Raw genomic sequence first — 15867 nt, forward strand, 5'->3', positions numbered from 1 at the left:
AATAGCATGCCTACCCCTCCACCTGTTTAAAATGAGTCTACCCCTTTCTTTTTAATCCAGTTTTGGTACAACTTGCTCTGGACAATTTATAACAGTCCAACACGTGATTTCTTAGACCTCTGTCTCATACAGGGTTTTTTTTCCTTTAGCAGTGATAAAAGCCATGTCACATAATTTATCCAATAACCACTCTATTTCAGAACACTCAGCGGTCACTTGATTGATCGTATGTGGGGGAAAAATGAACTTATTCCAAAATATCCACAAATGTACTTGGCCTCCTTTTCTTAGAGCAGGAAGTACAGTTGCTAACATTCTGTGCACTGAGTGAAAGGACAAACCTCCTATAGCAAAGGTTACGTTCCTGGAAAGGGCATCCTGAGCAAAAGCCGCTCTAATTTTCCCATGGTGCCAAATGTTATGAGGAAGTTACATTCCTAAACAGAGGACTGGTTCTCACTCTTTAATGATATGAATGCAGAAAACATACTTAATCGGCTATTTAACTAAATACAAATGGTGCATGATCTTCAGCATCAATCTTTTCTAAACTCTATGAAAACCAATTAAGTTCAATAATATAGTAACAAATCACAGCAACCGGTATGCGTGAAAGCCCAATATCATAGTGTACCACGTTAAGGTCTCATGCTGTACTTAACAGTATCTTCGTTATTTTAGCCCTCCCAATCAGAAGAAGAAGGGCTACTTCATAGTAGTATGATTTAGAATGACCTTTCTCTGGGGAGAAGTTAGATTTTGACAGGCATCTTTGAAGAGCCTCTCGAAAAAAAGTTAGGGTCATTTGGTGACTTTTTAAAAATAAATTTCTCTATACAAAGAAGTTGGTTTCTCTTCAGTATTCCAGGCTGGTATCCATTTCCTCAGAGTTGTCTGGGCAACACATGTTTATGTTCTGCCGGCCAAAATACTGTAACATGGGTGTAAATGGCAAAGAGCTGCAAGCGTGAATCACCCAAAGCTGAATAGTTGTAAGTTGAGAACGACCATCAAAACCTGGAAAAAAATGTGATGCCATACAACCCAACACCCAATACCTCCAGCACCTCACAAAGTGGCCACAGCAAATGCGGAATAAATGTGAATGAATGAATGGACTGGTGGAAAATACATTATTGCCTATATTTATATCATTATTCTTTCCTGGTGATTCTCAAACTTTTTAGTGTCAGGACCCCTGTACTCTCTTAAAAATTATTGCAGACCTCCAAAACCCTTTTGTTCATGTGGGCTATGGCTATTGATACTCATCAAACTAGCAATTAAAGCAAAACTTTAGACCCCAAGAATACACAAACATACACATGACATCATAGGTCATATAACCCCTGGAAAACTTCACTGTACACTCATGAGGGAATTTGAATGGAAAAGACAATAGCGTCTTGGTATTTATTATAAAAATAGTTTTGACCTTAGGACACCCAGAAAGGATCTCATAGACCTCCCCCCCCCACCGCCCCCAACACACACACACACACACACACACACACACACACACACACAAGGATCCCAGGCCACACTTTGAGAACTGCCGTCCTGACATTACCATTTACTAAGCGGATATCTTCTCTGAGCACCAGTCCGTCATACAACATGGTAAGGTAATGAGATGATACACGCAGAGGTTAAGAGCTGTACCATAGGACCAGACTGCTTGGTTTTCAATCCCAACTAGACCCTCTCTGTCTTTTTGACCTTGGGCAGGCTACGTAACCTCTTTGAGCCTCATTTCCCTCTTCTGTAAGATGGAGACAATAGTAGCTGCCCCATGTGAGGATTCTGTGAGTTAGCATGCGTAAGTACTTACAAGTGGAGCACAAGAAAGCAGTATGCCACGGCCACTCGATGCTGTTCTTGGGGCTCCCGTTGGTCCCTCCCAGGCCTTTCGTGAGGTAGCTGCCACGATGAGCATGAGGAAGAGGAGGAGGAGTGCTTGACTTCATGTTGAAAACCTGAGTGACCTCTGTTTACATACAAGTGTTCCTACATAAATACTTTGTGAGGGAATTGGCTAAATAACTTGGAAACACCAGAAATAACTGGTGTGCCAGGACACCTGTTGTAAATAGTGGCCCTTTGGGGAGCTGGGACGTCTTTGAGACTGAAAGGGGACTCTGATAAATATGCTGGAACATGGGGCGCCTGGGTGGCTCGGTCGGTTAAGCGTCCGACTTCGGCTCAGGTCACGATCTCACGGCCCGTGAGTTCGAGCCCCGCGTTGGGCTCTGTGCTGACCGCTCAGAGCCTGGAGCCTGTTTCAGATTCTGTGTCTCCCTCTCTCTCTGCCCCTCCCCTGTTCATGCTCTGTCTCTCTCTGTCTCAAAAATAAATAAACGTTAAAAAAAAATTTTAATGTGCTGGAGCAAAAGGTAAAATTGGTATTGTCGTGGGCAAGCTGAGAGATAAAATGGCCCTTTAAAAAAGGAGAAAGTTTTACGTGCCTTATAATGTTTTCAAAATCGTTCTTTCCTCACTTGTCTTGCAGTTATGTCAATTCTGCATCTCCTCCCTGGTTCAGCAGGGTATACAGATTATTCAGATTGAAGACAAGACTATGATAATCAATAATATGCCCTATCAGATATTTTATAAACCGCAGTTATCTGTCTCCAAACCCCACTCTGGAAAGGAGGTAAGCAATCGATAGCATTATTGATTTGTCTTAAGTTTCGATCAATTAGCGATAAGTAAGATTAAGGTTTTAGCCTAGAATAAAGAAGGAAACTAACATTGAATGTAGGTAAAGAGAAATGTATTTTGAACTGAATTAAAACCACGGATGTCGTGGCCAGCGCTTCCAGGTAATGAACACGCAGCAGGTCCCGACGCACTGCTGGATTCGTGTCGTGTATGCCCCAGCCGCTGGAGGCCACAGCACACTGGGCTAGCATGCTCGTGAAGGCAAAGCCCCGCCCGCGGGGCAGTGGCCTGAGGGCTGGCTCCCGGGTGTCGTGGAAAAGAGCATCTGCCTCGCAGGCTGCGGTGCCTGGAGGAGCCGTGTGGGCAGAGGGCTCGGCCCCAGCTGAGCCACACGTGTGGGAGCCCTGACTTCTCTGCCCACGAGGAGAGTAACTGAAAAGGTACCAGCCCATTTATGTTAGCATCCCACTGGCAGAATATGCAGAAAATAAATCCAAGAAAGATTTTTGATTCTCTTCTTTATACAATTAAAGTGAACACTTCTATTTTGAGAGAGTAAGGAGATATTTTAAAAGGACTTAAAAACATGATATGCTAAGTGGTAAGCTGTTGTTTTATGCTATTGAAACTATCACGTAGGAAAGTATTTTCTTTCTTTAGCTATGTCTGCATTTATTTTTATCCCTTTCAGCTCCTAAAAATTACATTAGAACACTAAAACAGGATGAAAGTCTTACTCTTCTAAGCTTACAATGCATGATAGTATTTACAAAAATGTCAGAATAATCGAATTTCATTTTGGTTCTTCAAAGTATCAGTAGAATAACTATGTGACCAGAAGTACCCGGTCGGGAAATAGAAGTCAACAATGTTTCCATTTTAGGTGAGGATTTGGCAAGAGAATCAGCATGTGTGCAGATAATTCTCCTGCTCCTCCCCACCTTTGGGCTTCCTGAGACCTTCAGTCAGGGCTTTCCACGCTGACATTTCCTCCTCTGAAAATAGGCATAATTTTTCATTCCTTACAGGTTTTTGGTGACAATTAGATGAGCTAATATGAGTAAAAAGGCCAGGCACTCAGGAAATGGTAGTAGCCGGCGGCAACCACAACCCCGGCATCACAGTGAACTCCTGCTCTGCCTCAGCTCCCTGGAGAAGAGGGATGGGCCCACGTACTTCCAGGCAGCTGAGGAGTGTCCCCTTTTTCAACCATACCCTGCTTCGTGCAGGTGTAGGCATTATTTTTAAAGACATGACGGTCCCTAGCCTCTCAGAGAGGTGTGTGGAACAGTGGGAAACCCACCAAATGGGAAGCAGGAAGCCTGGCTCCAGCTGGGCTTTGCCACTCACTGTCTTTGTGATGTTGGACAAGTCAGCAGCTCTCTGGAAAGCAGCTTCCTCAGATGTGAAAGGAGAGTTTTAAATAAAGTATCTCTAAAGGTCCTTTTTAAGTCAAACTTCTGAGACTTTCTAATGTGCCAGAAACCCTGTGGAATTTCAACTGAGGGTTGGGATCAGAGTTTCCTCCTCCCTCAGGATGAGCCTTAAACAGAGTTTGTCTTCTGAGCTCCCAGTTCACTGTTCTGTATCTCATTCAGCTCTCTTCTTCCCAAGGCCCCTCAGAGCGCACCCTTTCAGTCCAGTCATACCCATCCAAGAGGACTCTCTCCCCAGCATGTGGCATGTCGACCCTTACGACATCTGGATTTTTGCAGTACCTGGGGGGCATTGAGAACTTTGCATCACCTTCTAAGTCACCCCGGCCCTATCATGTTTCATTATGCCTAGAAAAGCAGACCCTGCCCCTATTGCTTGTAATAGTCTCGTTGGGGCTTTCTCATGGGAATGGGATTCTCACATGCCCATGTCCCCCACCCAGCCACCTCCTGAGACTACATGGTTATGGTTTCTTAGAAGCTGTGCTTTCAAAAGCTCCCCTTCTCTCCATTGGTGCAGTAACCGTGCTCTCTCGGCATTGTCTTTTCTTTTCTCAGTATTTTCACGTTCCAGACAGTGCCACTTTCAGCATCTGTGCAGGTGGAGAGCAGCCTGCTGTGAAATCCAGCTCCCTTCCTTGCTGGGACCTGATGCCCGATATCAGTCAGTCACCACTGGATGCCTCCATGCTGCAGAAGCAGATTTTGCTGGCCTTTTCTCCTGCCTCAGGTGCCAACAGTTCCCAGTGCTGGAGCCTGCCGGCTATAGTTAAACAAGAGTTTCCCAGACAGAGTGTAGCCGTGCCCTTCGGAAGTTGTGGGGAAAATGGATTCTGCACCAGGTATTTTATCTCCGTGTGAATGCCCTTCTTAGCTTGTTGCGATAGCTCTTCATCAAGGTACCAGGAGAGACAAAAACAGCTGCATTGCTCACCACGTGTAAAACTGGGTTTTACTTTTACTTTTTTTAATGTGTATTTACTTTTGAGGAGCAGCAGAGGGGCAGAGAGAGAGGGAGACACACGTGAGCAGGAGAGGGGCAGAGAGAGAGGGAGACACAGAATCTGAAGCAGGCTCCGGGCTCTGAGCCGTCAGCACAGAGCCTGATGCAGGGCTTGAACTCACAGACCGTGAGATCGTGACCTGAGCTGAAGTCAGACGCTTACCTGACTGAGCCACCCGGGTGCCCCAGGTTTTACTTTGATTTTTAATGGCTTCTAGACATCGTACACAATTGGGCAAACATTGTGATCACATGTGGGTTGCCCCAGCGTACTCCTGATGAGATTTTTCCCTTATTGCAGCTTATGGGGGGTGGGGGTGGGGGGGAATGATGGTGTTTGTGGCATGAAATAGCAGCAATACATCAAAATGAAAAGATAGCCTTCTATGATGACTTCTTAGCCTCTGTCGAGGGTTAAAATATGAGAGAGTCAAGTTGGAAAACCTTTTTCCTTTCCCATATTTTACATCTACTTCAAAATGGAATTTTTCTTTAAAAGTCATTAGCAGAGATAACTTAGATAAACACAAGTCACAGAAGACTCTGTTCTGTGGTTGTTCCTGCACGCAAGTTGCTCCAATTACCGATTACCAATTATGCAAATAACAACCACAGAATCAAGCCGGAGACATGTAATGGTTTGTTCATACTGGACTTTTATTTTGTGGTTGTTTTGCATGCAATACGTCCTTTCTGTAGCTGTCGGGAATAACTTATTTATGGTATATGCAAAAAGTACAGAAGAAAATATCTTGTGATCTTCTCAGAGGTACCTTTTTCCCGTGATTGTGATTTTACAGACTTCATTTGAGATTCAAGCTATCCTAACTTTTTGATGTCTACAGAGATTTGTAGTAGTAATATTTTAAGCGATAACTTCCCAACTCACGTTACCCATAATAGTAAGGCCCTGTTCCCTACACATATCCCTTCTTCTTTCACAACATTCAGAAACATCCTGATTTTATAAACACTTTTCATCCCTGATTCTGAAGAGGAGTGGTTATATTTATATTCTGGCTGGAGAAGTTAAGTGTGGTGAGTTGAAGGAAGTATTTTTGAAAGTGATGTGAACCTATGTCAAGAAAACAAAATTTATTTTTAAAACTGAAAGCCAAAATTTAAAATAAAATTGCATTTGGAAATGATGTTTAAAATTCTAAGAATTCTAAGACACGATTGTATTAATATAACTTAATCTTATCTACAAATACTAAACTAGATATTAGATTGAAAATACCATATGTTAGTCCTGGCCCCCAGCTTTCTTGGCTAGCAAGAAGAAATTCTCTGAGGTTGGCTTGCCCCAGCTCTTTCAAAATTAGGCTGGGAAAAGAGCTTTGGTATGAATCCAGGGACTGTACTCAGCAAGTGAATTCGCTTCCTACAAGCCCCATCTCCTCTTCCCCCTCCTCCCCTCAGCCCTGCCGTGCACCTTTGATGTGTTATTAATGTGATTTCCCCAAACGCTACTGGACAATTCACTTTGGCATTTCAGGCAAATACTATGGGAAGAGCTCACCTTGGTGAACAGGGTAAATGGCATTTGGGGAATTCTTTAATGCATCATCAACCCCTTTTAATCAGTGTAAACTGAGGACTACATTTGGCAAATGTCTGATTTCTTTGATTAATTTGATCAGTCCATGTAATTTAAACCTCCGAGAGGATTTTTTTGTCCTGTTTTGATACGAAATATTGTTTGGTAGTCTATGATGTAGACTGGAAGAGTTTTGTGTCTCCACTGTAGAGGACAGCCTATGCCCACACAGCACTTTTTCTAACGCCGATTAATAGAGCTTTGCTCTTGGTATGCAAAGTGGAGGTCATGTCAATATGATGATGTGACAACTGACAGCAAGCATTATGAGCCTACCTACCTTTCGAATATAAAAAGAGCAAGTACCCATGTTCTCTAGCAGTCTTTCTAAAAGCATATCAGCTCCTCTTAAGCCAAAATGTACCAAGCACTTCTGAAGAAGAAGGCCCTGCATGTGTAGAGTTTAAGGCACATCTGCACAAAGGAGAGCAGAGGAGGAGGAAGAGGTTAGCACACGGTTGGCCAGAATTCTAAGTGGTAGAAGTTATGGTTTTCCTCTTTGAAATAATTTTTTACGTCTTTAGATATTTCATGATAATTATGTGATACTATTGTCGAGAAAAAGTCGGTAAAGCTGTAATTAGTATAAGTCCGTTACTAGATGAGAGGATGGCCTCCTTTCTCTGGAAAACACTTCTTCTGATTGATAAAAGAGATGGTGTTGTGCAGTTCTGAATATTACAAATCTAAATAAACACGTACCACGAGAGGAAGCATTCATTTTTTTCTAAACCGCTTCTGTCATTTGATTTGATTTCATTCCAGGGCAGTAGCACTGACATATCAAGAACACTTTGGAGTGACTTATTTAACCCTCTCAGAAGACCCTAGTCCTCGGATAATTTTCCACAACAGATGTCCAGTAACAATCCTTATAAAGGAAAATATTAAAGGTATATTTTATCGCATTGAATCTAAATAATATAAAACCTATAATCTTCCTGGAGGTTTTTAATTCAGTAGCTACCTGTGATCCTGTGAAGAACACTGAAATAAAAGTATCATTCATCTCTCTTCGAGAAGTTTCTCCTGCCACATTATGTTTAATATCCCTTCATCTTTGTCAAGGCCTGAGTCTGCATATGCCTTTTTTTTTTTTAGATATTCCAAAGTTTGAGGTTTATTGCAGAAGAATTCCTTCTGAGTGCTCAATTCATCATGAACTGTATCATCAGATTTCCAATTATCCAGACTGCAAGACCAAAGACTTACTTCCTAGCCTCTTTTTAAGAGTAGAATGTCTGGGGGACACAACAACTGAGTGGAGCGATGCCATCGACATCAACAGTCAGGGAACACAGGTCAGTGAGCCACACGTGTTCCCGTCAAGGCCCCAAGACACATTCTTTTGTCTAAGGTTTCCATGCTTGTCTGCTTCTAAACAGCATTTTCTCAGTGCTAAACTTATCTCCAGATGAGGATGCATGTATCCATTTCTACGTCCTCATTAGGTTATAAATTCTCACATACAATATGTACCTCCACAATATCCTGTACAACTGTTTACCAGAGAGAAGCACTCAGTAAAGGCAAGCACACTGGGTGTGATCCAAAGTCGAAAATGAAATAAAATTGTTAGACTCCTCTATATAGAAAGTGGTCCTACTATCCAGATTTTAATTTTTTTTTTTAACATTTTTTTATTTACTATTGAGAGACAGAGCATGAGCATGGGAGAGGCAGAGAGAGAAGACACAGAATCCAAAGCAGGCTCCAGGCTCTGAGCTGTCAGCACAGAGCCCGAGCGGGGCTCAAACTCACAAAGTGCGAGATCATGATCTGAGTCGAAGTCGGATACCTAACCGACTGAGCCACCCAGGAGCCCCCTACAGTCCAGATTTTAGGACAATCATTATGTCAACCCTAGATTCATCCCCTCTTTAGAATTTAATATTAAAATATACACATTCTTCCTAGAAGTACATATCACTCTACAAATATAAGTATAGTTTAAAAACCCTGAACAGATAAAATGTCCCGATTTGTCTCTGTCTTAATCTCAGTGCTAGTGGTGTTTATTTTTGTTAAAAATGGCATGTGAACCTAGCATTTCATTTCTGCTGTACTTAAAAATTTCCCATTTTATGTGTATAATTCACGGGCATTAAAAAATATTCACAATGTTGTACAACCGTCACCACTCACTGTTCCATCATCCCAGACAGAAACTCTGTACACGGTAGGCAATCCCTCTCCATTCTCCCTCCACTCAACCCCTGGTAGCCCCTGTTGTACCATGTGTCTCTGAACTTGCCAGGTTCCAGGTGCCTCATGTAACTGGAATCATACAGTATTTGTCTTGCTGTGCCCGGATAATTCACTTTGCGTAGTATTTTCAAGGTTCATTCATCCATGTTGCAGCGTGTGTCAGAACTTCATTCCATTTTGTGGCCAAGTGATATTGTGCTATCCTTTGTCACAGTTCTTTCGTACGTATTAATTCATTTGACCTTCACAACAAGCTTGTGAAGTAGGTCTCTTTGTCATGGTTACAGGACACATATCAAAGTCCTAAATATATTTACTATAATAATGACTCTCACTTCGTAATCGCTTACTGCATACGAGGTATCATGCTGAGCACTTTACATTCATTCCCGTCTAACCTTTCCAGCAGCCGTACAAGATGGGACTATCATCCCCATGTTACAGAAGTGAGAACTGAGGCCTCCAGAAGTAACACGGCTTAGTTCCCATGTGTTACAAGAGAAGGGACTGGGATTTCATCCCGACCTGCCAGACCCCAAAGCACTGCTCCAAGCTACCATGCTGTAAATGCTGCTTCCCTACCTGGGATTCCTGAACCCCCCTCTTCCCCAGCTGGCACATTCTTTCTCATCTCCCAAGAGATTCTCTGTCTTCACTCCTGTGAAATCTCCTCCCCACCACCAGCCCCTCTCCATGTTCACTTATCATTTGTAACATTAAGTTGCATTTATTTCTTTAAAAGCTCTCCTACCAATTTAGTATTCCTGGCAGTCAGATACCTGCCTTATTCATCCTCAGGCTACAGCAGAGTTCCTGTCAACACAGGAAGATCTTAGTAAACATCACATCAGCAAATGAGTGACTGTGTGAATGAGAAGATGAGGTCAAGCGAGAGAGGGCCTGTAAAGGAGGAGAAGAGAGCCCCCAGCCCTAACCTCGGGAAACGCCGGCATGTCAGTGCAGAGCAGCAAAAGAGACTGAGAGGGAACAAGCAGAGTGGCAGGAGGAGACCCAGGCAGGGGAGAAACAGAACGCCCCTGATGGACAAAGCTTACAGGCTGTAAAATGGTGGAGAGAAGCAAGGTAGCAATTGGAAATGACAGGTTCAGAGGCAGTGGGAGGGAGGGCGTGGAGGAACATGAGAATTGTGTTTTCCGGGAGTGAGGCCATGAAGCAAAGGAGGTCAGAGAGGAGGAAGCTCTTTTCTGTACTGCAGGGATGGAGTCAGTCAAGAAGTGGAAGAGACAGTGAGGAGCTGCCCAGAGAGACGAGTCCCAGGCACAGGGAGCATAGTTCTCCGTGGACAGAAGGACCACGTCCTCTTCCCTGGCTGTAGAAAAGAGGTGGGACTGGGCACAGGGAGGGAGAGCTCTTTGGAGGGAGGGGCCAGGAAATTGAATTGATGCACGGTGGCCTTAAGTTTATTGTGAAGTTTGGAATAAATCGTCGGCCAAGAGAGAGAGGGAAAGGGCTGGGGGTCTGGGGAGAGAATTAGCCGCAGAAACAGGTGGAGGACGTGGCCAGGGACAGGGACAGATGCAAGAATGGATGAGCAGCCTGGGGGCCACCCTCACCTTGGAGACCCGCGTATGTACTGGCTCCACATTACACAGGGGTGTGGTTTCTTCTGTCCGCAGCACTCATGAGATGAACGCTGAAAATCTGTTAGATCCGTGCAGACTCGGGAGACATTCCTGGTCTCATTAATGTACAAAATAAATATTGCAAGCTTCTCAAGGGTTCCTGAACTCCTCTGCATCGGTTTGAAGATTTTCAAAACTTTGCTTACTTCTCTATGTCTGGGGGATTCTTTACAATAGGCATTCTGCCTGCCAAACCTTATTTCAGGGATTCCCATTCACTCTAAATTTCCTCAAACCTTTGTAGTCACAGATACTTCAAAGCTAGGAAGAGGTACTCTTTCCAACACCCTTATCATCCCTGGTCTGAGGACCCAGCAAAGGCTCATGTTCCCATTAATCTTTGAGGAGCTGTGTGCCATATGTCCTGCAGACCACGGTTCACTTCCTCCTCTGCAGGAAGATTTGTTTCAGACCCTCACCGACATCTCCTCAGTAATACACCAGGGCGTATAAATCACTGGGGAGCGAAGGGAGCTGTGTCCTCTGATGAAAGGAAGCAGCCCTTCTGTAGGAGTGAGATCGTCTTCCAGGAGCCTTTCCTCAGCCCTTGGTCTGAGGCACATGATGCCAATTTCCAAGCTGACCTTAAAAAGCAGGATTAAAACACTGTAAAATCCCTAATATTGCCTCCAGGAAGAGAACTCCTTTAGCTTTTGCCAGAGATAGGCCCCTCGCCTCAGTTTTGGAAATAGAACAGTGCCGTGTTGCATAATTTTGAAATGGACTATGAGAGGGAACATGCAGAAAATGAGTTTGTAATCACGCAAAGAAGTGTTCTTCGGATCAGGAGTCACCGGGAAGACCCGATAGCATGTAGGCCACAAAATCCGGACTGCATTTGGCATGGGGTTTCCAGGGTTGTGTTACCAGCTCACACCTGGCTAGGAGACCTCTCATGGTGGTTCAGACTAAGCCCCTGATGCAGCAGCTGGTGCTCTTGTACATAACTTGACAGGGAGCGGTAGCCTGACTGACTCGAGAGGAAAACATCTTTAGATTCCAAATAAATAAGCAAAGACATAAAAAATGAGCTTACATTGACCATTTTAAGCCACAGTTTTGATCCTATCTGGAAAACAGGTTAGAACCCTGCGTAGTTCATGGGATTTCAGTTCCTGTTAATCAGAAGTCTTATTTTTGTCAGCATTAGCCAATATGTTTTTGAATAAAAAGGTACAAAGAAAACGTAGTTACCATTTAAGTAACATAAACACTAAGAGGCATGCTTCAGTCATCAGTCACCAAATACTTACTGAGTTTCTAATACATGCCAGACATTGTAACTTAGTACTGGGACTACAGGAAGCAGAGTGAACTAAAGGGAACAACACCCTCGCCTCCCAGGAGATGACAGGTGGAGGAGAGGATAAGCAAGTGATTGCCTAGGTGGCTGTATTGTGAAGTCCAGTAGGAACCATGAAGGGAAGGTACAGTTGTCTTGTTTTAGGGTATACAGCAGACTAGTTTGAGAGGCCAAGGAATATCTCTCTGGTAAGAGACCTGGCATCTCTGCCTTCAAGCTGAGCAGGCATTAAGTAGACAAAAAAGTGGGAAACTTTTCTTGGCGGAAAGAGCAACATGTTTGAAGCTTCGGTGCTCAGAGAGGGAGCGTGGTCCTTCCGGGAACCTGAATGCCAGTGTGGCCATAGTGCCAGCTGAAGAAAAGCGGGGTGGGAGAAGGGTTTAGTGAGACAATTCAAGGCCAAATCCAGCAAGATTCTGTGTCTGCACCTAAGGACTTGGGTTTTTATCTTAAGAGCCTTGGGAAGTCTTTGAATTGGTTATGAAACGCAGTGTCTGAGCCATTGAAACAGCAAAGAAGAATGAGCGATGTGATTCCCCAGAAAGTTTGCAGGTGAATTTTCTTCTAAAAAGATTCAGTGAATTCTCATGATCTTTGACTCTGAGCAGAAGTCTTTAGTGGAGTCAGTGTCACCAGTGTTTTCTTCTCAGTGTGTGAAAGATGGGGAATGACAGTCCTTCATGGTTATAGAGCTCTATACCATTTACAAAGTGCTCTCACATCCACGGTCTCAATTCTTCCATTCATTTATTCAGCAAACTTTTATTGAGGAACTATCAAGAGCCAAACCCTTTGCCCTAAATAAGGCATTACTTCTGCTTCAGGAACCTGAGTGTAAGTAAATAAATGTAGTCAAGTGGAGTAAGCCCTAAGACAGAGCCTTTGATCATGGCAAAAATTCTGGGATCGTTAGGGCAATAATTTTATGTTTATTTTCCTGATGAGAGGATTGAGGCTTAAAGAGTAATCAGCTAGGTGGTTTGTAAGTAAGCAGGATCAGGCTGGAACCTGGATCTGCCCACATGTGGCCCAGTCCTGTTTTTCCTGCACCAAACTGAGCTCACTGTCTATCGTTTGGAGTGCAGCCCTGGCTACCAATATCACTACCTGAAGGTTCCTGAAAGCACAGGTTAGAAGAGGTTTTCTAATCTGCACTTTACCTAGGGCAGGAGTCCCTTCCATGACATCTCCCCTCAGTGTCCTGGCTGTGGCTTATTCCTGCAGTGACTACAGGAAAGTTTCTGCTTGTATCAAGCTGAAATCTGTCCCTCTGTGGCACCCACTCATTCATCCTTGTTTTACCCTGTGGGGCATCACAGATTGTTTACTTCCCCCTCTAATGTAGCAACACTACAATTATTTGAAGGCAGCTTCAACATCTTCTCTAAGTGTTCCCTTATCCAGGCCAAACATTTCTGGTTCCTTGAATCATTCCTTCAGTAAATGTGATTTCCAGACCCATCACCACAGTTACCCTTGTCTGAATACACTAGTGTGTTATGTTCCCTTTTAAAAATCTGGCAGCCAGAATTATACATAGTATTCCAAATGTGGTCTAACCAGCTATTACCTCCCTGTGCTTCCATTAATAAAGTAGAAGATTGAGTTAGCTTTTTATTAACAAGTTCAGACTGTTTGTTATTATTGAACTTGTGGTCAACCACATCCCCCAGGTCTTTATCATATGACTTGCTGTACAGTTGACTCTTTGAACCCAGTGACAGGACTTTACATTTATCCCCAATAAATTAAATCTTGTTGCTATTGGCCTAGTCCGGCCTGTTGAAATCACTTAAAAAAAAAAATTGTGACGCTGTCATCCAACATATTAAGTATCCTTGGTAGCTCTATGTCATCTATAGATGCGGCAAGCATGCATTCTACATCTTCATCCAAGTAATTAATAAATATGTTGAACAGGACACGTCCAAGGTCTACTTGCAATGGTGAATCACCAGCTACTTCCCTAATGCATGGGTTCGGTCAGCCACTAACACACCAAACTGTACTGTCATCTAGCCCACATGTCTTACATAAGAAAATGCATCTAAAAGCACTTTTTAAACCATACTATATAATATATTTCTTATCTTGCTTACAAGGTTACCATGAGACACTTTGGTAAGTGCCTTGATGAACCAGGACTCAAGTGTGTAATCCGCCCATTTGGTGCACAACAGACAGAGGTAACCCTGAGCGCTGATGCTTAAAGAGCATGTAGTGTAGTCATTTTCTGAGACCCCTTTAGCCTCCATCCAGGAATTTTCATGCAGAAAAAAGCCACCAAGTCCAAGTGAGTATCTGACTTATCAAATGCACAGTACAGATATTTTGGCTTCTTGCTTACTTCACTTGCCTTCCCATATATCCCGTATCAGGGCCAGAAGGGGTATCAGCAGGTTGGTACCCACTTCTGAACAACTGCCAAGAGCCTTCCCTGGTCTAGAGTCTTCTGTGTGTTTACAGTTTGTTCCAGCTGAGTCACAATGCGTTTAAAGATGCTTGAAAGTAAGGATTTCCCTAAGTATTTTTCAGTAATTACACAGAGGGAAGAATTCTACCCAGAATAACGCTATTTTGTTTTCATGCTTATCCACCTTTTTCTCACTTTAGAAATTGATCATTTTAGAAATTCGTTTCCCTTCTTTTCCTCTCTAAGAGATCTCATCTCATTGCTTTAGCTACCAACTACCATCCAGTCACTCTCAGATCTCTCTCTGGCCTCTGCATCCCTCCTAAGCTCCAAGTCTGTGTTCTTACCACCCACCAGATATCTCCACCTAAAATTCACAAGCACCTCAAACCCAACATCTCTGAAACCAAAGTGATCATTTTCCATTCCCCAAGCCAGCTTCTCTTAGAGTTGTCACTTCAGTGATTGTTATCGCCATTTTCCCAGTATAAAAACCTTCAATAATATTTATGCAAACTTGTTTTAAATTCCTGCTTTATGTCAAGCACTCCACAAATATCGTTAGTCCCTGCCACATCCCTTAAAGGTAGATGCTACCTGAAGCTCAGAGAAGTCAACCTGCACAGAGCAAGTGGACCTGGGATCCAAACCCAGACTGTCAGGCTTCCTGTACTTTTCCTACTGCAGCCCAGTGCCTTCCTTTCCCTCTCTTCCCCCTACACATCCAGGAAGTCATCAGGTGCTGGCAGAAATCCTCAGAAATGTCTCTGGTTCTGCCCCTTCTCTCTGTGACCATGGTCTACTCCAGGCCTTTTATCCATCATTCCTCTCCCAGATTTTAGCAATAGCCTTTAAGGCCCTTTAAGGGTCTCTCTGTTGTCAACCTCTTCACCTTCAAGTCTGTCTCTACAAGTACCACAAAAGTGATTACTAACACACAAGAGTCCAGCCCAGAGAAGGCTCTCTAGGCCTGAAACTCCGGGCCTTAAACTGCTTAAAACAGACGACTGACTACCTGAGACCAAGCAGGCTACTTTCAACTCCCTTATTCCCTCTACACGTTAGGGATCAGTCCTGTAGCACATAGTCCCATAGTACACATGCAAATCTCTTCTTCCCTTCAAAGCCTAAGCCTTGGCTTCTTCCATATTATGGTTTTCTTTCTTAACATATTTCTTACAAGCCACTTCATCTAGAGAAATAAGTAGTAACTTTTCCATTTATTCCTTCCCAAAATAGGGAGTAAAATTTTTTATGAAAGATGAGCTTTAGCCAAAGTTCAGAACAAATAACATGGCTGATTGATTTGTCTGCAGTTCTACCCCTGGAGGCTAAGTATCTGCCTTCTGCAAGCTAGAGACCCAGGGAAACCATAGCATAATTCAGTCTGGGTCCAAAGGCTTGAGAACCAAGGGATTTGATGTTATAAATTCATCAGGAGAAGATGAAATGAGATGTTCTAGCTCAACAGTGTGGCAGGAGAAAAGGGGGTAGCCCCTCGACAGGCTGGATGATGTCCCCCACACTGGAGAAGGCAGTCTGCTGAGTCCACTGATTCAAATGCTAATCCCATCCAGAAACAGCCTCACAGACACAT

The 15867-nt window shown here is 43.5% G+C and overlaps 1 protein-coding gene across 7 annotated transcripts in view; it reads left to right on the top strand.

Annotated features, from left to right (window-relative positions):
- VPS13B (vacuolar protein sorting 13 homolog B) overlaps positions 1-15867 on the top strand; it is an 843987-nt gene that overhangs the window by 797622 nt on the left and 30498 nt on the right. For 6 of the 7 annotated variants that reach the window (XM_047842688.1, XM_047842692.1, XM_047842686.1 and 3 more), the window contains 4 exons: positions 2510-2656; positions 4659-4942; positions 7469-7596; positions 7805-8004. In XM_047842688.1, coding sequence (XP_047698644.1) covers positions 2510-2656; positions 4659-4942; positions 7469-7596; positions 7805-8004 — 759 coding nt within the window. Of the gene's footprint in view, positions 1-2509; positions 2657-4658; positions 4943-7468; positions 7597-7804; positions 8005-15867 lie in introns of those variants that run through there. The other variant, XR_007148665.1, reaches the window with a different exon arrangement.

The sequence above is a fragment of the Prionailurus viverrinus genome, chromosome F2 (assembly GCF_022837055.1).
Source record: "Prionailurus viverrinus isolate Anna chromosome F2, UM_Priviv_1.0, whole genome shotgun sequence".
NCBI classification, from domain to species: Eukaryota; Metazoa; Chordata; class Mammalia; order Carnivora; family Felidae; genus Prionailurus; species Prionailurus viverrinus.